Source organism: Haliotis rubra, unplaced genomic scaffold (assembly GCF_003918875.1).
Source record: "Haliotis rubra isolate DU_JTF1 unplaced genomic scaffold, ASM391887v1 Scf28, whole genome shotgun sequence".
NCBI classification, from domain to species: Eukaryota; Metazoa; Mollusca; class Gastropoda; order Lepetellida; family Haliotidae; genus Haliotis; species Haliotis rubra.
In genome coordinates, this window is record NW_025766891.1 from 3200491 (window position 1) to 3222307 (window position 21817).

Here is a 21817-nt window from a genome sequence, read left to right on the forward strand (position 1 = left end):
TCTGTTGCAGACATTTTTTGAAAGAGTTGACAGATTGTCGGGAGGAACCAGCCAAGATGGGAAAGTGTTTTGTAAATAGGGTAAGTTGACATAGATAAACCATGTGTATACCTGAACATTTAGAACCGTAAAAAATTAAATGAACTGTTTGCACCAAGACACTCTTAACTGATCAGCAAAGGTTAAGTGAGTGGGAAATAATGAAATGATGAAAAGAAATGTAGTTACCAAGTTTGTAATTCATATGAGTTATGATAATATTTTCTCGGGCATAGTTTGCACCTTTTGGAAAAAAGAACACACCTGCACTGAGGTGGCTACACATAATACATGCATTAAGTTTTAATTTTTGTGTTTTGGGTATGTTTGATTGAATTTATTTATGCCTGATTTGTTGAGAAACATAAAAATACTGACCACCAGTAATGGGCTTCACTCATTCTACTGATGTGGGAATTTGAACCCAGGTCGAACCGCTTTAACCACTAGGCTACCCCACCACACTGCACACTGCACATCAAGAAAAGATATAATACTATGCCTTGCTTGTTGTTTTCAGAAAGAAGAATTTCAAATGTACAGCATTTACTGTCAGAACAAGCCCAAGTCTGAGAATCTCCGAATCAAGATTGGTGATGGCAACTCGTTCTTTAAGGTGAGCCCCAAACTCAAACTTGAATTTATGAATATTGAAAGAAGCGACTGAAATAGCAATATCGTCTTTACCCACCAAGAGCAGGACGTGTGATGCTGGAGCAGAGTTCATCTGTCTGCTCTCAATAGGGACAGAGTTTCTCAAAACTATTGAAGATTTAAAACTGAAATATTTCACATTGTCGTAACAGGTCACGGTTTAAAATGAGATTATGAATTGGTGTCTTCGATGAAATTCTTTACAGAGTTATGTCCCTTGCTGCATGCTTTCTGTCTTGGTTCAAACTTCGTGAAATGTTTTCTCAGTAGCTGCTGAAGTTACATGAATGAAAGTTTGCATGTTTAACAGTGCATGTGTTTGAAATGTGGAGAGTTACTTCCCTTGCTACATGTATTTGTAATTTTGAGTTTTCACGGTGTTATGAGAGTGTGTTTTTGTTAATTAAGATGTCACATTGATTAACTTTTCATTATTATGGGTCACAAAAGTTTAAAGCTCTTAGTGTGATTTGAACTTGCATCTTGCTTAGGCTATGTAATTCGGCTGTTGAGAGACTGGGCGGAGGAGCTGCACTTAGAGTTACCTACCCCTTTGTTGATGTTCTACTTCTGGAAGGATCGAGAAGCGATTCGATCTTTGCCTTCTGCCATCATTTTTGCTGGATTTCTTCAGAACTGTATAATGGATATACAAGCGGTGATAAATATAGAGTCTGAATGGAGACAAGTTTTGGCAGAAACTGAAGTTTAAAAATTTTGTAATTTGGTGCCACAGTTACCTTTACCTTTTGTGAATATTTTTTTAAAATCTGAAGTTTTTGTCACATGACATAAAGCGCCCTTGTCTCTCCATAATAAACTGTATTTTTCACAGTAAATATTTACTTCCATATTATTCATTACTAAAAACAAACATAATCGGAACATGCCCTGTAAAGGGGGTAATGATAACACTGTTTTCGTGTTAATATAAATTTGTACACAATACTATCAAATTTATTGCTATATAAGTCATCAGTTTGTTTGGTGACTGTAGGTGGTGTGATAGACGTAGGTGGCGTGGTGTCTTACTGTCCCTGAACCACAATTTTCCCTACTGCTAAAGCCCTAAATGAAACAACCCTCGGTTTCCTCATGTTCAGGCTGAATTTCCCACCTCACTGGGTTCCTTTTCAATTTAAATGTGGTTATTTGTTAATATGAAAATTACATATATTCAGCATTAGTCTCATGGTGTGATGAAACATGACCCCATTACTGGGTACCATTTAGGAGTCCATAGCAACTGACTGAACATGTCAGTTGCAGCAATACTCTCCCCAGGGAGTTGAGGAAGGACTTTTGACTACTGTAAACGTTGTTTTAGTGTATGATCTTGCTTATGTCACAACAAAGATCACATGATGTACATGTTAACTCTGAATATTGATTATATTTTCTAACAGTTTAATGAGCATGTTGTTTTCTACGACAGGAATGTCAGAGGCGCCTTGGTCACAAGCTTCCATTAGGGGCCTACCTTTTGAAACCAATACAGAGAATTACTAAATATCAACTGCTCATCAAGGTAAGTTCAGTTTGTCCTCTTGTTATTAGAACATATTTAGCCATTGAACCCATGAACATCCAGTGTTAGTCACCAATGCTTGACACGACTGGGTGATCAGACTGCCGCCTTAGCTGATCACATGATCATATCCCAGTCTCGTAGATCGATGCTCATCACATTAATCACTGGATTGTTAATCCAGGTTGATTGTTTACAGACTGCTGTCATATAGCGGGAATATTTGCTGAGTGCAACGTTAAATGCCAAACATGTAGTGGTTGACTAAAATGTGTATGTATTTCTTTGGAAGTTTGAAGCTCCCAGACCATCGTTGAATCCAAGCCTAAATATAGTAACCATACGTCACTAACATCACAGCCACACAACAGTGGTCCTGGTTGTCGCAAGAGGCTACTAAAAGGATTTGAGGGTTATGGTTGTCACAAGAGGCTGCTAAAAGGATTGGGTGGTCATGGTTGTCACAAGAGGCTACTAAAAGGATTGGAGGGTCATGGTTGTCACAAGAGGCTTCTAAAAGGATTGGGTGGTCATGGTTGTCGCAAGAGGCTACTAAAAGGATTGGAGGGTTCTGGTTGTCACAAGAGGCTACTAAAAGGATTGGAGGGTTATGGTTGTCACAAGAGGCTACTAAAAGGATTGGAGGGTTCTGGTTGTCACAAGAGGCTACTAAAAGGATTGGGTGGTCATGGTTGTCACAAGAGGCTACTAAAAGGATTGGAGGGTTATGGTTGTCACAAGAGGCTGCTAAAAGGATTGGGTGGTCATTGTTGTGGCAAGAGGCTACTAAAAGGATTGGAGGGTCATGGTTGTCACAAGAGGCTGCTAAAAGGATTGGGTGGTCATGGTTGTCACGAGAGGCTACTAAAAGGATTGGAGGGTTCTGGTTGTCACAAGAGGCTGCTAAAAGGATTGGGTGGTCATGGTTGTCACAAGAGGCTACTAAAAGGATTGGAGGGTCATTGTTGTCGCAAGAAGCTACTAAATGGATTGGAGGGTTATGGTTGTCACAAGAGGCTGCTAAAAGGATTGGGTGGTCATGGTTGTCACAAGAGGCTACTAAAAGGATTGGAGGGTTATGGTTGTCACAAGAGGCTGCTAAAAGGATTGGGTGGTCATGGTTGTCACAAGAGGCTACTAAAAGGATTGGAGGGTCATGGTTGTCACAAGAGGCTACTAAAAGGATTGGGTGGTCATGGTTGTCACAAGAGGCTACTAAAAGGATTGGAGAGTCATGGTTGTCGCAAGAGGCTACTAACAGATTCGGTGGTCATGCTTGTTGCAAGAGGATTGGGTGGTCGCTTACTTGGATGGCACATGTCATCTTATCCTAATTGCTCAGATTAATGCTCATGATGTCAATCATTAGACCATCTGGTGCACAGTCAATTATTTACAGACTGATGTCATTTAGTTTGAATATTGCTGAGTGCAGCATTAAACAGTAACCAGACAAACCATAACAGAGGATACAGAGAAGAGGGCTGTCTGTTTCAGGAGATGCTGAGGTTTACAGGGGAGAATCAAGAGTTAGAGTCCCAACTACAGGGCGCCCTGGACACCGTCCTGAGTGTGCTGCGATACCTCAACGACAGCATGCATCAGGTCTCGATCGTCGGCTTCTCGGTAGGACGACTTACTAATATCTCGTAGTTTAGTTGTACATGCAGCTATATTACAAAGCAAGGGATGATGATAATATGTTTTTGGGTATATTATCTACTTACACTTTTCTTTAATTGCCTGTTATGCCAAAGAAACCAAAGAATGTCTTCATTTCTGGAAACTGAAAAAATCCATCTTGGTTAAGTGTTGTTTATTTGCCCAGGACTGTTTGGTCTCAGTGGGAGGCTGAAAAATAATTCTTACCATCATAGATAAAGACTTTTGTGAACTGCTAAATATCCCCCAATGTGTGTCAGGTATTTCATCGTGTCTGAAATCAGAAAGAATTTTGTTGTTGTTGTTGTTGTTCGAGACCATTACTTCTCAAATTGAAAAAACGTATAAATTGAGCATTATTCAAAATATCATAAATGTGTATTCACAATGCATTGATGTTGTATCAGGAAAATCCACTCACTCTCATTTCAACCATTTCAGGAAAATTTATCAGAACAAGGGAGACTAATCATGCATGGCAGTTTTAGTGTATGGACAGAACACAAGAAAGACAAGATCAGAGATTTGCGGTTCAAACCCATGCACAGACATTTGTTTTTGTATGAAAGGGCATTAATATTGTGTAAGAAAAGAGAAGAAAACCACAGCGCAGATGATGCTGTCTACAGCTTCAAGAAAAAATTGAAGGTAATTAAAAACATGATTTTAAAAAGACTTTCCTGTTTCTTTACAATTTACTTCCTGTAAATCTAGGATATTCCCTGAGAACTTACATGATATGAAGGGTGATTTGCTTGGATTTTAATTAACTTTACAAAATGTTTCAGAAAATGTTGTACTATGTTTCAGAAAAGGTTTATCTCAAACCAATGTACAATTGACCGATTTTACAATAATGGAATTTTGCTTTTTTCTATTCATTCTGGAATTGTGTCTTGGAAATTGGTGATTTGTATTCTGTTTTGAATTTTACAAAATATCAATGCCGTAAATATTTCTGTCCATGTAATGACAAAAACAATTTCTACGTAAACCAGAGGACTAATAAAAAAATATTCGGAGAGGGCTTTTCTAATTTGGATAACTTGTGCCAGATCCTTTTCTTGAAAGAATGAAATATGTTTTAATTAATTATTAGGATGTATGAAATGGTCATCACTGAAAAAGTATGATGGAGTTAATATTACTCACCATTTCACCATTATTTCTCTCGCTAGTTGTCACAAGTGGGACTGACAGAGAATATCAAGGGAGACAAAAAGAAGTTTGAACTGTGGCTTCGAGGTCGGGGAGGAGGTCTACATTATCCAGGTCAGTGACATGGATCTCATGCCACACTTTCTGCCAATTATTCATACCCATCTGTGTTGGACAAAATTTCAAAACATTTCAGATGAATAAAATCAAAACATTGACTGTTAAGCAAGGCTGTTTCTAAAAATACTGTATTATTAGCTTTGTTAAAACATTGATTTAATCGATGAAAACTTTGGTGAAACCTCTGGTGAAATAGTATGAAATATACATGATCAGTGGCTGAAGCCAAAATATTTTGCCTTTTTGCAGTCTTCAAAGAGATTCTCCTTGACAAGGATCAGTATTTATTTCAGTCATTACAAAAGAAATCAGATTAATTTTGTTTAGTATTTTGTAGTTGTACTTATATATTTTTGAATTTCATTACAGTTTTGTTGTCATGGAAATACATGTATACCATAATTATAATTCAATTAGACTGAAACTTTGGACGTGTTTTTTTCTCTATGATATGTTTTGAGTGCATGGGTGTTGTCTGTTATCTGTGTGGGACACTTTGCTGTGCAGAATTGTGTCCCTTTGTATAGCAGGTGTAAAAAAGATTTGGTTCCCCCATAGTAAAAGTTCCGCTTGAACTTTTCATTCCAACATTTGTTCCTGTAATAGTGCATGCGGCACAATTATTTCGTTCCGCATACACAGAATATATTCCGGGTAAAGAGGAACTTCCACACACATCATAAAGTGTCTAAAAGAGGGTTTTGTTTGTTGGGGTGGTCTTAAAAGTTGGGGCGTGGGGGGAACGGAAAGGAAAAAAGGATTTTTCCTACGGTATTTGTTCCATATGGAACAAATCATGTGGCTATCAAGAAGCAATTATCATGTGTGAAAGTTCCTTAATTATTTTTATGAAAATACATTGTAGATTCCCCAGAATCCGAACTGATGATTCTAAATGAATCTTGTGTTAAAAGGAGTTCAGTTATTATGTAACCAAGTTACCTTCATTAATCAGGTTACAGTTAACATGTAACCAAGTTACAGTCAGTAAGTAGCCAGGTTACAGTCAACATGTAACCAAGTTACAGTCAGCCAGTAGCCAGGCAATAGTCAATATGTAGTCAAGTTACAGTCAGTAGCCAGGTTACAGTCAATATGCAACCAAGTTACAGTCAGTAGCCAGGCAATAGTCAATATGTAACAAGTTACAGTCAGTAGCCAGGTTACATTCAATATGCAACCAAGTTACAGTCAGTCAGTAGCCAGGTTAAAGTCAATATGTAACCAAGTCACACTCAGTAGCCAGGTTACAGTCAACATATAACCAAGTTACAGTCAGTCAGTAGCCAAGTTACAGTCAGTATGTAACCAAGTTGAAGTAAGTAGACATCCCGGATGTTGACAAGTTGGAAGAGTCCATTTTGCATTCAATAATGACTGGAATAAGTTAGGCCTACGGTATTTGTTCCTGTTCGATGGAATATTTGCTGTGTGTGCGGAATTTTTATTCGTGTCATCCATTCTCTATTTCACAGCATTTATTCCGAACCGGAACATTTAGTACTCGGAACTAAATCATGTTTACACAGGAACCTATGAAGATGGGTTCCGATCCCACTCTGTTTGTTTATGTCAGACTCTTGGGTTTTATCCAAGTTGTTTAAGACTTGTATCGCTTACAGATATGCTCACACATCAAGTGGACAAAATTCGTAACACTGTCTTACTCACTCATTCACTCACTAAGTCACTCACTCAAACCCGCTCAGTCACCCACCAAGTCACTCACTCAAACCCACTCACTGATCAAGTCACTCACTCACCCACTCACTCAATCAAACCGACTCACTCACCCGTTCAAACCCACTCAGTCACCAAGTCACTTACTCACTGAAACCCACTCACTCACTCACCAAGTCACTCATTCACTCACCAAGTCACTTACCCACTCACTCACTCACCCACTCACCACGTCACTTACCCACTCACCAAGTCACTTACCCACTCACTCACTCACCCACTCACCAAGTCACTCACCCACTCACCAAGTCACTTACCCACTCACTCACTCACCCACTCACCAAGTCACTCTCTCACACTCACTCACCAAGTCACTCACCCACTCACTCACTCACTGACCAAGTCACTCACTCACTCACTGACCAAGTCACTCACTCACTCAACTGCTATATGTTGTTTGTGTTTGCAGGCTCCAACAATGGAGGTGAAGGACACATGGATCAAGGAAGTAAAGAAAGTCTTGCTGAATCAGTTTGATCAGATTAAAAGTAAGTTCAGCAAATAAAACATTTTATAATCAGAAGAAATGACCATCAGAAGACAACTCCATTGAAAGATACCGACTCTATCATATGAATGTGTTATGAATATAGATAATGACAGGGCTGACTATTGTGTCATATGTGTTTATGCAAGACTGTCAAATAGTGACAGATGTTTGAATTTCAACTGTCGGTACTGTTTGTTCCGAGAATAATTCTTTAATACCAAAAGCATTCTGATTATGAACCTACGGTTATCTAACCCTATGTCAGTCTCCACCAATGTGATGAATGTCAAAATATAGTGAATTGGAAGTTAAAATGCTGTGATGTACAACTAGAAAACTGTTTCAAGCCCATCTTGTTAACTCTTTGATAAATATTCTGTATATTTCCAGCACATCATTCTCACAATCAGAAATCTCAGGAAGATCTGTCAAGTCACCGGCGACATCCTTCAGACACTCCGCACAGGTACACAAGTGAATCCTCCCCATATATACTTCCATGGTAGATAAAGACAAACCATGCAAGGAGTATGAAATAAAACCTTTTTCCTCCATGCAAGAAAGTACTGAACATAATTTCTGTATCTATATATCTTTCATTTGAAACTGGGGTTGGGTGTAGTGTACTGGTTAAAGCATCTGTTTGACCCTGTTTTCTATTCCACAAATAGTTAAAATGTCTGAAGCCCATTTCTGCTGTCATTCATTGGGATGTTGCAAGAGTATTGTCAAACAGACATAAAACTTTACTCACTCTTTTGTTCCTCAGGGTGAGGTTGGGTTAAAACATTAGTTAATCATAACAACGACCTTGGTTTGATTCCCTACATGGGTACAATATGTGAGGCCCATTGCTGTGGTCCCGCCAGTCATATTGCTGGAATATTGCTAAGGGTGTCATAAAACTTAACTCACTCACTCATTCTTCAGAGTGTATGACATGGTGAACAGGAATGGTAATCATATTTTGTATGAATTGTTTTAGTCTAGACAACTGGAAATCTCAACAATCATTCAACAACAACCCTACAGTACCGATTGGCCTTGGGATGGTGTCTCCAACAGAATCCCCGACAAGTCCCCCTGACTACGTGGAGGACGATGGCGGCTGGTCCAGCGGGGAGTTTTCCAACACAGATGATGATGAATACATTCCCAAAATTGAGGTAGGTTGTTTTAAAGTGTAACCATGGCGATTCCAGAGTAGTGTTGGTCCCAAACATCCCGTGCTGATCGTTAGTCGTAATTCAATGGAGCTGGGTGCCAACATACAAGACAACCTCTTGTTCTTACGATTTTCGGGAAAGAGACAGTTTACTTGACATCAATGTTAAAGTTTGAGAAACGATGAAACGTAGTGTTGTGTAATAGTCGATACACAACGTTTTGAAAATGTATATATGTATGTGCTGTAACGCGAAATAATGTCATAAAATGACGTAATACTAATGTTGTGTCATGACGTTACCAATCTACAAAGGGTGGTCAGACTCGCTGACTTGGTTGACATATCTCATCATATCCTAATTGAATAGATCGATGCTCATGCTGTTTATCACTGGATTGTCTGGTCCAGACTGGATTATTTATAGTCCACGCCATATAGCCGCGAATATTGCTGAGTGCGGCGTTAAACAGACAAACAAAACAGATCAGTTTAGCGCTAAGATCATCTTATGGAACAAGACCCTGTCTCCTTTGTCCTGATAGACAGTAAATAGTCAAAGTGTAATTGTACTTTGTTCACAGCCGTCTTACCGTGAGCACTTTGTTTCACTGGGGGATTACTTCCCGGTGGACCAGAACGAGCTGGGTCTACACGAGGGTGATCTAGTGGAGGTCCTGAGGGTGGGGACCAACGGATGGTGGTACGCCAAGCACCTGACGTCGTACCTGGAGGGGTGGGTCCCATCAACATACCTGGAGTCAACGCGACGTACGCTGCCTTCAGATTCAAGCACAGGTTAGTATGAATGTTAATTCTGACAGTCAGCAACATGTCAATGAAGTGCTTCAAGTAATGCAATCTGCATATAGAAGGGTATTTATGAATGATCAATCATGTCAACAGCATTGCAAACATGGTGGTTTTCAGAATACTTGAAGTGATTCTTAGAGTCGTAAACCTCTTCTCAACAAACCAGTCTCTGGTGGTTGTTCGAGTACTTGAAGTGATTTTTAGAGTCGTAAAACAAATTCTCATCAAACCAGTGTCTGGATGTTGTCAGAATACTTGAAGTGATTCTGAGGATTGTAAATCATATTCTCATCGATCCAATCTGTGGTGGTTGTCAGAATACTTGAAGTGATTCTTAGGGTCGTAAAACATATTCTCATCAAACCACTGTCTAGAGGTTGTCAGAATACTTGAAGTGATTCTGAGGGTTGTAAATCATATTCTAATCTATCCAATCTGTGGTGGTTGTCAGAGTACTTGAAGTGATTCTTAGGGTCGTAAAACATATTCTCATCAAACCAATCTGTGGTGGTTGTAGGAATACTTGAAGTGATTCTTAGGGTCGTAAAACATATTCTCATCAAACCAATCTGTGGTGGTTGTCAGAATACTTGAAGTGATTCTTCGGGTCATAAATCCTAATCTTATCAAACCAATCTGTGGTGGTTGTAGGAATACTTGAAGTGAGTCTTAGGGTCGTAAAACATATTCTCATCAAACCAGTCTGTGTTGGTTGTAGGAATACTTGAAGTGATTCTTCGGGTCCTAAATCCTAATCTTATCAAACCAATCTGTGGTGGTTGTAGGAATACTTGAAGTGAGTCTTAGGGTCGTAAAACATATTCTCAACAAACCAATCTGTGGTGGTTGTAGGAATACTTGAAGTGATTCTTAGGGTCGTAAATCATATTCTCAACAAACCAATCTGTGGTGGTTGTAGGAATACATGAAGTGATTCTTAGGGTCGTAAAACATATTCTCAACAAACCAATCTGTGGTGGTTGTAGGAATACTTGAAGTAATTCTTAGGGTCGTAAATCATATTCTCATCAAACCAATCTGTGGTGGTTGTAGGAATGCTTGAAGTAATTCTTCGGGTCGTAAAACATATTCTCATCAAACCAATCTGTGGTGGTTGTAGGAATACTTGAAGTGATTCTTAGGGTCGTAAAACATATTCTCATCAAACCAATCTGTGGTGGTTGTAGGAATACTTGAAGTGATTCTTAGGGTCATAAATCATAATCTCAACAAACCAATCTGTGGTCGTTGGAGGAATACTTGAAGTGATTCTTCGGGTCGTAAAACATATTCTCATCAAACAAGTGTCTGGTGGTTGTCAGAATACTTGAAGTGATTCTTAGGGTCGTAAAACATATTCTCATCAAACCAATCTGTGGTGGTTGTAGGAATACTTGAAGTAATTCTTAGGGTCGTGAAACATATTCTCAACAAACTAATCTTTGGTGGTTGTAGGAGTACTTGAAGTGATTCTTCGGGTCGTAAAACATATTCTCATCAAACCAATCTGTGGTGGTTGTAGGAATACTTGAAGTGAGTCTTAGGGTCGTAAAACATATTCTCAACAAACCAATCTGTGGTGGATGTAGGAATACTTGAAGTAATTCTTAGGGTCGTAAAACATATTCTCATCAAACCAATCTGAGGTGGTTGTAGGAATGCTTGAAGTAATTCTTAGGGTCGTAAAACATATTCTCATCAAACCAATCTGTGGTGGTTGTAGGAATACTTGAAGTAATTCTTAGGGTCGTAAAACATATTCTCATCAAACCAATTTGTGGTGGTTGTAGGAATATTTGAAGTGATTCTTAGGGTCTTAAAACATGTTCTCATCAAACCAATCTGTGGTGTTTGTAGGAATACTTGAAGTAATTCTTAGGGTCGTAAAACATATTCTCATCAAACCAATCTGTGGTGGTTGTAGGAATACTTGAAGTAATTCTTAGGGTCTTAAAACATATTCTCATCAAACCAATCTGTGGTGGTTGTAGGAATACTTGAAGTGATTCTTAGGGTTGTAAAACATATTCTCATCAAACCAATCTGTGGTGGTTGTAGGAATACTTGAAGTGATTCTTAGGGTCATAAATCATAATCTCAACAAACCAATCTGTGGTCGTTGTAGGAATACTTGAAGTGATTCTTCGGGTCGTAAAACATATTCTCATCAAACCAGTGTCTGGTGGTTGTCAGAATACTTGAAGTGATTCTTAGGGTCGTAAAACATATTCTCATCAAACCAGTGTCTGGTGGTTGTCAGAATACTTGAAGTGATTCTTAGGGTCATAAAACATATTCTCATCAAACCAGTGTCTGGTGGTTGTAGGAATACTTGAAGTGATTCTTAGGGTCATAAAACATATTCTCATCAAACCTAATCTGTGGTGGTTGTAGGAATACTTGAAGTGATTCTTAGGGTCGTAAAACATATTCTCATCAAACCAATCTGTGGTGGTTGTAGAAATACTTAAAGTGAGTCTTAGGGTCGTAAAACATATTCTCAACAAACCAATCTGTGGTGGATGTAGGAATACTTGAAGTAATTCTTAGGGTCGTAAAACATATTCTCATCAAACCAATCTGTGGTGGTTGTAGGAATGCTTGAAGTAATTCTTAGGGTCGTAAAACATATTCTCATCAAACCAATCTGTGGTGGTTGTCAGAGTACTTGAAGTAATTCTTCGGGTCGTAAAACATATTCTCATCAAACCAATCTGTGGTGGTTGTAGGAATACTTGAAGTGATTCTTAGGGTCTTAAATCATAATCTCATCAAACCAATCTGTGGTCGTTGTAGGAATACTTGAAGTGATTCTTCGGGTCGTAAAACATATTCTCATCAAACCAGTGTCTGGTGGTTGTCAGAATACTTGAAGTGATTCTTAGGGTCGTAAATCATATTCTCATCAAACCAGTGTCTGGAGGTTGTAGGACTACTCTCTGTAATTGTTGGGGTCATGAAGAGTGTGTCGTATGCATCTGCTATAATTCTTTCTTGTAGTAATAATAGTAATAATAATAATTCACTGGTGCATATGCAGGAGCCTATGGAGTGAGAGGGGATAATGTCAAACAGTTCTGGGCCCTGTTCCTCAAAGCGATCGTAGCGCTACGACAGTCGTAAGTCTATGTTAAAGTATGGGAGTTACGACTGTCGTAGCGCTACGATCGCTTTGAGGAACGGGACCCAGAACTTTAAGAGTGGATACACAAATGGTGGCTTTGAGTTCTTTGGGTAAATTGTTCCATAATTGAGTCTCTGACACCTATTTTGCTTGTGGATACTGGTTGGGACAAGAGGAACTGATCGGAGGAGGTCTTGATGGCCTGTAGACACTGATGAGTTTTGTAAGTTAGAGAGTGCTGTTTCCCTGTAGCAGACCCGATGAGTCAGTAACAAAATTTTATAGGAGATTCGCTATTGGACTGGCAAGCAGATAATTAAAATTTAGACTTAAAGTGTGTTTTTAAAATTTAAATTTTGTTTCTAGTTTTTGACTTATTGTATTGCTAGTTTTAGGCTAATAGTTTCTATGCTTCATTCATCTGCTGTCTAACTCTCAAACGGGTCGGTGGGGTAGCCTAGTGGTTAAAGCGTTGGCTCGTCACGCCGAAGACCCGGGTTCGATTCCCCACATGGGCACAATGTGTTAAGCTCATTTCTGGTGTCCCCTGCCGTGATATTGCTGGAATATTGCTAAAAGCGGAGTAAAACTAAACTCAGTCAGTCAGTCAGTCTAACTCTCAAACAATACAAGGGAGATAATGCTTATTTGTCTCATTGCCATGCTGTTAGCTACTACATTTCAAATCACAAAGTTTCTCACTGTGGTCACTGGTTCAAGGTGGTGTAATTTGCTCTACAGAGTTCAGTCCCTTAGTACTACCAGGATCCTCTGATTGCAGGTTCTGTTAGCACCATCTCTTGGTTTCTTCAAAGATGTAAATATCTAATACCTGTGACAACTTTCTTGACAAATTTAACTGAAATTTTGCAAAATCACAACAGCAGCTTTGGAAGTAGCTTAGAAACCAAATCACAAACCAACTCAATGTTATGCCATGATCAGTTGTGACAGACACAACAGTAGTTTGCTCAATATTTAAATTAAGTCTTCAGAGCTACAGATAACATTTTTGGTCATTGAGTTATGTACTGGCTTGTGTTCATCTCAGTATGGTATTCTAATTTTCCTTTGACTAACCAAATAAATCGTACTCGCCTGACTCAAAGTCAATTGGATATTTTGCCATTTTCCATTTATTGCAAAAATATAATAAAGTTTAAATGTTAGTGTTTGTTATTTATATTTGATCCGTAATATGAGAAACGATATGAAAGACTGCAAGTTGCCAAGTTCATGTCCCGAAATAGAACCTCTCAATATACCTCAGTTATTTTATCTATTCACCGGTATGCAAGCTCAGATTTGAAAGTTTTGTGTGTACCCATGTAAGATCACATTTTTTGAGTATTTACAAATATAAAAGCATACTTGTACACAATCGACCTAATAGGAATTGAGTTTTCCCATAAATATTTGGGTAATTTACTCAGATACGCAGCTTATCTGTACCCCTGAGTCTTTGTACAGGTTTTGCTTTTACAGCTGCAGCTTTGTTTATTTATCAAATTGTTTTATCCTTTGTGTTGTGCCTGGCTGATTGAGGTATTGTTTTTATAATATGACTGAGTCTGGAAAATAATCATGGCTACTAGGTGATCAGAAATAGTCCAGGATATTTTAGAACTGATACTATGCAATAAGCTGATGGAAACATGAGGGAATGCTTAAAAGTACAGAGTGTTCCATCATTCCATTCCAGATTTGTTCACCAGTTTTGTATTGCACTGTGGGGAATACGTTGAAAGAACACTATGATAAAGTGGTGTTCTGAAATTGTTTTCTTCAGTAAAAATACTGGAAATTTCAAATCATAAAAAAACACAGTGATCTGGAAAATTACCCATATTCATCTATATGTTAAAATTTGGTACAAAGAATATATAATATTTCTTTATTGTTTTACGGGGCGGTGGGGTAGCCTAATGGTTAAAGCGTTGGCTCGTCACGCCGAAGACCCGGGTTCGAATCCCCACATGGGCACAATGTGTGTAGCCCATTTCTGGTGTCCCCCGCCGTGATGTTGCTGGAATATTGCTAAAAGCGGCGTAAAACCAAACTCAGTCAGTCAGTCTTTATTGTTTTACAGTCATATTTAGTGAAAATGTTTTGAAAAAAAATGCTGACTCTGCAGTTTAAATTTTACTTCATGATCCTTTACACATCATCTGTTAATCCTCGTAAATATCAGAACATCATTGACCATGGAAGTGTGGTGGCTGAGTGGGCTAGACGGCTGACTTTGTGTGCTTGTGATTTGGTGCCTGACTGAGTATGGGTTTGAATCCCGGATTGGAATCGACTCAATGAAAGTACTAGAATCTCTACGTTACTCAGAAAGTGTAATCCCAAATGTAACGTGTTACCATTGATCAAATTTATACAAACCTACATTTTTTTTGACCAGGCTGGGCCCCTTAACAGGTAAGTTCATCACTAGATGAAGATGACAAGCTAACTCTCAGCTAGTGTTTTACTAACATGGAAACTGTAGATATCTTACAAGGTTCATATACATGGTTCTGCATCTATGTTGTATGCACCGTGCCCTGAACTTGCATTCTGAACTGAACATTCTTTCCATATTTGTTTTTCAGATTATGTGCTATGTTTCATATTTCAAATATGACAATGTATCATGTGAGATGGGATGATTGTTTGTAAAAACTGAAAGAAATAATTTTATTGGGTTTTTGAAACTTAGCATATATTATGAACATGTGTCTTTTTCCACATATTCGTATTTAAAGTTCATCTATGTTAAAAATGATGACAACGAACTTAATGAAAAGATGGTATATTCAACTGAATATATTTGGACTATTTTTCACACAAAAAAGTCAAAAGTGAAAAATGTACGCATATTAATTCTAATGATGAAATATAATTAATATTTTGCATCTCAGTGATTCATTCGTGATATTTTGACCTGTGTTTTACTAACAAATTGTGTATATTGCATACATAATTAGCTGTTATATGAATGCATGCCGTAGAACCAGATTAACATAGTGTGTATATTAACTACTAGATATATATAGTTAGATATAACATATGGAGGAGGAGCTAGTGTCTTGTACATTACTAACACTGTAGAAGGGGACAGCTGATTTACAGTTGCCAATCAAAAGCATGAGTGCTATTGATGTCGATGTTGGTGATGAGGAAGATGTTAATTTTTGTGTGTTTTATTAGCTGTTAGTTTGGTCTTATAAAGAATTATTTGCTTATAGTGGAGCAGCAAGGGTCACTTATAGAAGGGGGGACCCAAACACTGTGTTTGCAACTTGCCAGTTTGCCATCAGGGCCTGCTGCCGCCTGCAGGCTTTAAAATCTACAGGCCCTGAATGAAATCTGCAGGCCCATTTTGTCAAAGTCAAACCAATAAAAACAAAATAGACTACACTTTACACAGTTTCAAAATGTTTCTACAAAATCAGTCAGCAAAGCCTATGGTGCAGAGAGAGTTTTTTATTTGTTAAAGACTGGTGTTGACATTCCTATGTGCACAGCCCTGAAATACCAGGAAGTGAAACTGTAAGTTATTGTAACATGATGGATCATGGATGATTCCCGAACGTTAATAAACAAAACAATTATGTGACAGATTCCCGTTGAAAAAAACAATTAACAGATAATTTACTGAAGGCCACAAGGGCCTGCAAATATTTGAAACTGCCGGCCCAGTACAATAACAGTCGGTGCTGGGCCTCGGGCTGGTGATTATTTCGAACGATGTACCCCCAAACCAGCACAACAATATTTTCTCTTGTAAAATTGCATTCCCTTTTATTACTGATTCTGTAAACCCATGATGACAATTTGTAAAATGATGGTGCTTTGAAAAAATGAGGGTTTTTCACCCATTCCCTCTAGATACTAATAGATCGGGTGGTCAGGCTCGCTGACTTGGTTGACACATGTCATCGGTTTCCAATTGCGCAGATCAATGTTCATGCTGTTGATTACTGGACTGTCTGGTCCAGATTTGATTATTTACAGATGGCTGCCATATAGCTGGAATATTGCTGAGTGTGGCGTAAAACTAAACTCACTCACTCACTCACTATAGATACTAATAGATCCTATTGTCTGTGCTTTAGAGGGAACGGTCAATTGTAAGTACATTTCTTTACATCATTTACTGGATGTACTTTTGACATAACTGTGGAAGATAAATTATTATTTCATATAGAGATCGGTAAGAAATAAATGTATTTGCGTTGGACCAAAATAGAAAACAAGCTATTGTGTTCTCTGTCTGTGACGACCAGTCAGGAACACGACTTCCATTGTTTTGTTTCTGGTCCATTGTGTATCAACAGGACACAGACTTCAGAGCTAAGCCGCATCTTCCGATTTTACATCCTGGCCAGTGTTGACTCATCAGCCCTGACTCTAGCATTTCTGAAGCCCGATTTAACATACATCCATTGTAGTACTGTGACAGACTGGCTTTGTTTTGACACTTAGAAAGCCCAGACTAATTTTATTTCTTGTTTTATGGATTTTGTTCTTCAGAAATCCTGAAGGCAGGAAGAAAAAAAAATATATTTGAAAAAATCACCAGTCAAAACAAAACCCACATGAGTTTGCATGTTAACTCTTTTGGTTTGTTTATATCAACTAAAAAATAAGTTGAGTGAGTTTAGGTTTCACACTGATTTCAAGAGTATTTCATTTATATCACATGAACATTAGGATTTTATTTTTTGAGCGGGGAAAATTTTTTTTTTTTTTTTTGTTTATTCTTGAAAAAATATGACCGGTTGATCTGTAAAACAAGAAATAAGATAGGTCTGGCCTAAAGAACCATTTCAAGTTCTAAAGAGCTACGTCTGCTTTCACATGGTCTAGATATCCCTGATCTTGAACCATCTGTGAATGGGAGCGACCTTTCATTCATGTACTTATCAAAGAAAAAGTTTGTGTAAGGCGATATGTTATCTAAGTCAAACCAGAATGATATCATCTGTATGGCAATATCACAAAAAGTTGGAGTGTGTACGGTGATATGTTATCTAAGTCAAACCAGAGTGATATCATCTATATGGCGATATCACAAAAGTTAGACTGTGTAAGGCCTATGTTATCTAAGTCAAACCAGAGTGATATCATCTATATGGCGATATCACAAAAGTTAGGTTGTGTAAGGAGATATGTTATCTAAGTCAAACCAGTCAGTGATGTCATCTATAGTATATGATGTTATCTAATATCACCAAGAGTTATGTTATCTAAGGCTTAAATCACAAAAGTGATTATCTATTAATGTCAAACCTGTCACAAAAAACGTTAGGTTGTGTAAGGCGATATGTTATCTAAGTCAAACCAGATTGATATCATCTATATGGCATCTATTAGGTTGTGTAAGGCGATATGTTACAAAAACCTAGGTTGTGTAAGGCGATATGTTATCTAAGTCAAACCAGAGTGATATCATCTATATGGCAATATCACAAAAGTTAGGTTGTGTAAAATGGACGATATGTTATCTAAGTCAAACCTGTCATCGCCAAAATGTTAGACTGTGTAAGGTGATATGTTATCTAAGTCAAACCAGAGTGATATCATCTATATGGCCAGATATCACAAAAGTGAGGTTGTGTAAGGCGATATGTTATCTAAGTCAAACCAAGAGTGAATTCTTAGGAATTAAGTAAATCATATTCTCATCAAAGCCAGTGTCTGGAGGTTGTGGGACTACTCTCTGTGGTGTTGGGGTCATGAGAAAGGTGTGTCATTATGCATCTGCTATAATTCTTTCTTGTAGTAATAATAGTAATAATAATAATTCACTGGGTGCATATGCAGGAGTCTATGGAGTGAGAGGGATAATGTCAAACAGTTCTGGGCCCTGTTCCTCAAGCGATAAGTCGTGGCTTCTGACAGTCGTGAAGTCTATGTTAAAAGTATGGGAATTCACGACTATTAGGTAGCTCTGATGCTCTGAGAACAGGACACAAGTCTGAGATACACAAATGGTGGCTTTTGAGTTCTTTGGGTAGAATTGTTCCATAATTGAGTCTCTGACACCTATTTTGCTTTAATGGATACTGGTTGGGACAAGAGGAACTGATCCGAGGAGGAAGTCTTGATGGCCTGTAGACACTGATGAGTTTTTGTAAGTTAGAGAGTTGGCTGTTTCCCTGTAGCGGACCCGTTGAGTCAGTAACAAAATTGCATGGAGTTCGCTATTGGACTGGCAAGCAGATAATTAAAATTTAGACTTAAAGTGTGTTTTAAAATTTAAATTTTGTTTCTAGTTTTTCTGACTTATTGTATTGCTAGTTTTAGGCTAATGGTTTTCTATGCTTCATTCATCTGCTGTGTCTAACTCTTAAGCAGGTGATTGGGGGTAGCCTAGTGGTTAAAAGCGTTATTTCGTCACGCTTGAAGACCAGGAGTTGATTCCCCACATGGGCACAATGTGTTAAGCTCATTTCTGGTGTCCCCTGCCGTGATATTGCTGGAATATTGCTAAAAGCGAAAAGCTAAACTCAGTCAAGTCAGTCAGTCCTAACTCTCAAACAATACAAAGGGAGATAATGCTTATTTGTCTCATTGCCATGCTGTTAGCTACTACATTTCAAATCACAAAGTTTCTCACTGTGGTCACTGGTTCAAGGTGGTGTAATTTGCTCTACAGAGTTCAGTCCCTTAGTACTACCAGGATCCTCTGATTGCAGGTTCTGTTAGCACCATCTCTTGGTTTCTTCAAAGATGTAAATATCTAATACCTGTGACAACTTTCTTGACAAATTTAACTGAAATTTTGCAAAATCCACAACAGCTTTGGAAGTAGCTTAGAAACCAAATCACAAACCAACTCAATGTTATGCCATGATCAGTTGTGACAGACACAACAGTAGTTTGCTCAATATTTAAATTAAGTCTTCAAGAGCTACAGATAAGCATTTTTTGGTCATTGAGTTATGTACTGGCTTGTGTTCATCTCAGTATGGTATTCTAATTTTCCTTTGACTAACCAAATAAATGCATTGCTACGGCCTGACTCAAAGTCAATTGGATATTTTGCCATTTCCATTTATTGCAAAAAATATAATAAAGTTTAAATGTTAGTGTTTGTTATTTATATTTGATCCGTAATATGAAAGCGATATATGAAAAGACTGCAAGTTACCAAGTTCATGTCGAAATAGAACCTCTCAATATACCTCAGTTATTTTATCTATTCACGGTATGCAAGCTCAGATTTGAAAGTTTTGTGTGTACCCATGTAAGATCACATTTTGAGTATTTACAAATATAAAAGCATACTTGTACACAATGGAGCCTAATAGGAATTGAGTTTTCCCATAAATATTTGGGTAATTTACTCAGATCATAGCTTATCTATTACCCTGAGTCTTTGTACAGGTTTGCTTTTACAGCTGCAGCTTTGTTTATTTATCAAATTGTTTTATCCTTTTGTGTTGTGCCTGGCTGATTGAGGTATTGTTTTATAATATGACTGAGTCTGGAAAATAATCATGGCTACTAGGTGATCAGAAATAGTCCAGGATATTTTAGAACTGATACTATGCAATAAGCTGATGGAAACATGAGGGAATGCTTAAAGTACAGAGTGTTCCATCATTCCATTTCAGATTTGTTCACCAGTTTTGTATTGCACTGTAGGGAATGCATTGAAAGAACTACTATGATAAAGTGGTGTTCTGAAATTGTTTTCTTCAGTAAAAATACTGGAAATTTCAAATCATAAAAACACAGTGATCTGGAAAATTACCCATATTCATCTATATGTTAAAATTTGGTGCAAAAGAATATATAATATTTCTTTATTGTTTTACAGTGATTGGGGTAGCCTAATGGATAAAGCGTTGGCTCGTCACGCCCGAACAGGTTGAATCCCCACATGGGCACAATGTGTGTAGCCCATTTCTGGTGTCCCCGCACGTGATGTTGCTGGAATATTGCTAAGCGGTAAAACCAAACTCAGTCAGTCAGTCTTTATTGTTTTACAGTCATATTTAGTGAAAATGTTTTGAAAAAATGCTGACTCTGCAGTTGAAATTTTACTTCATGATCCGTTACATCATCTGTTAATCCTTGTAAATATCAGAACATCATTGACCATGGAAGCTGTGGTGGCTGAGTGGGCTAGGCGACTGACTTTGTGTGCTTGTGATTTGGTGCCTGACTGAGTATGGGTTTGAATCCGGTTGGAATCGAATCAATGAAAGTACTAGAATCTCGTTACTCAGAAAGTGTAATCCCAAATGTAGCGTGTTACCATTGATCAAATTTATACAAACCTACATTTTTTGACCAGGCTGGGCCTTAACAGGTAAGTTCATCACTAGATGAAGATGACAAGCTAACTCTCAGCTAGTGTTTTACTAACATGGAAACTGTAGATATCTTACAAGGTTCATATACATGGTTCTGCATCTATGTTGTATGCACGTGCCCTGAACTGCATTCTGAACTGAACATTCTTTCCATATTTGTTTTTCAGATTATGTGCTATGTTTCATATTTCAAATATGACAATGTATCATGTGAGATGGGATGATTGTTTGTAAAACTGAAAAGAAATAATTTTATTGGGTTTTGAAACTTAGCATATATTAGAACATTTGTCTTTTTCCACATATTCTTATTTAAAGTTCATCTATTTTAAAATGATGACAAACGAACTTAATGAAAGATGGTATATTCAACTGAATATATTTGGACTATTTTTCACACAAAAAGTCAAAAGTGAAAAATGTCATATTAATTCTAATGATGAAATATAATTAATATTTTGCATCTCAATGATTCATTAAGTGATATTTTGACCTGTGTTTTACTAACAAAATGTGTATATTGCATACATAATTAGCTGTTATATGAATGCATGCCGTAGGAACCAGATTAACATAGTGTGTATATTAACTACTAGATATATGTAGTTAGATATAACATATGGAGGAGGAGCTAGTGTCTTGTACATTACTAACACTGTAGAAGGGGACAGCTGATTTACAGTTGCCAATCAAAAGCATGAGTGCTATTGATGTCGATGTTGGTGATGAGGAAGATGTTAATTTTTGTGTGTTTTATTAGCTGTTAGTTTGGTCTAATAAAAATTATTTGCTTATAGTGGAGCAGCAAGGGTCACTTATAGAAGGGGTACCCAAACACTGTTTTGCAACTTGCCAGTTTGCCATCAGGGCCTGCTGCAGCCTGCAGGCTTTAAAATCTACAGGACCTGAATGAAATCTGCAGGCCCATTTTGTCAAAGTCAAACCAATAAAAACAAAATAGACTACACTTTACACAGTTTCAAAATGTTTCTACAAAATCAGTTAGCAA

General features: G+C 37.8%; 1 protein-coding gene across 1 annotated transcript in view; it reads left to right on the forward strand.

Moving 5' to 3' along the window:
- The window catches only part of LOC124281151 (guanine nucleotide exchange factor DBS-like), a 155181-nt gene that overhangs the window by 126316 nt on the left and 7048 nt on the right, over positions 1-21817 (forward strand). The window contains 11 exon segments of the mRNA XM_046717177.1: positions 11-80; positions 560-655; positions 2129-2221; positions 3719-3847; positions 4325-4531; positions 5062-5133; positions 5135-5155; positions 7311-7389; positions 7782-7857; positions 8377-8557; positions 9141-9354. Coding sequence (XP_046573133.1) covers positions 11-80; positions 560-655; positions 2129-2221; positions 3719-3847; positions 4325-4531; positions 5062-5133; positions 5135-5155; positions 7311-7389; positions 7782-7857; positions 8377-8557; positions 9141-9354 — 1238 coding nt within the window.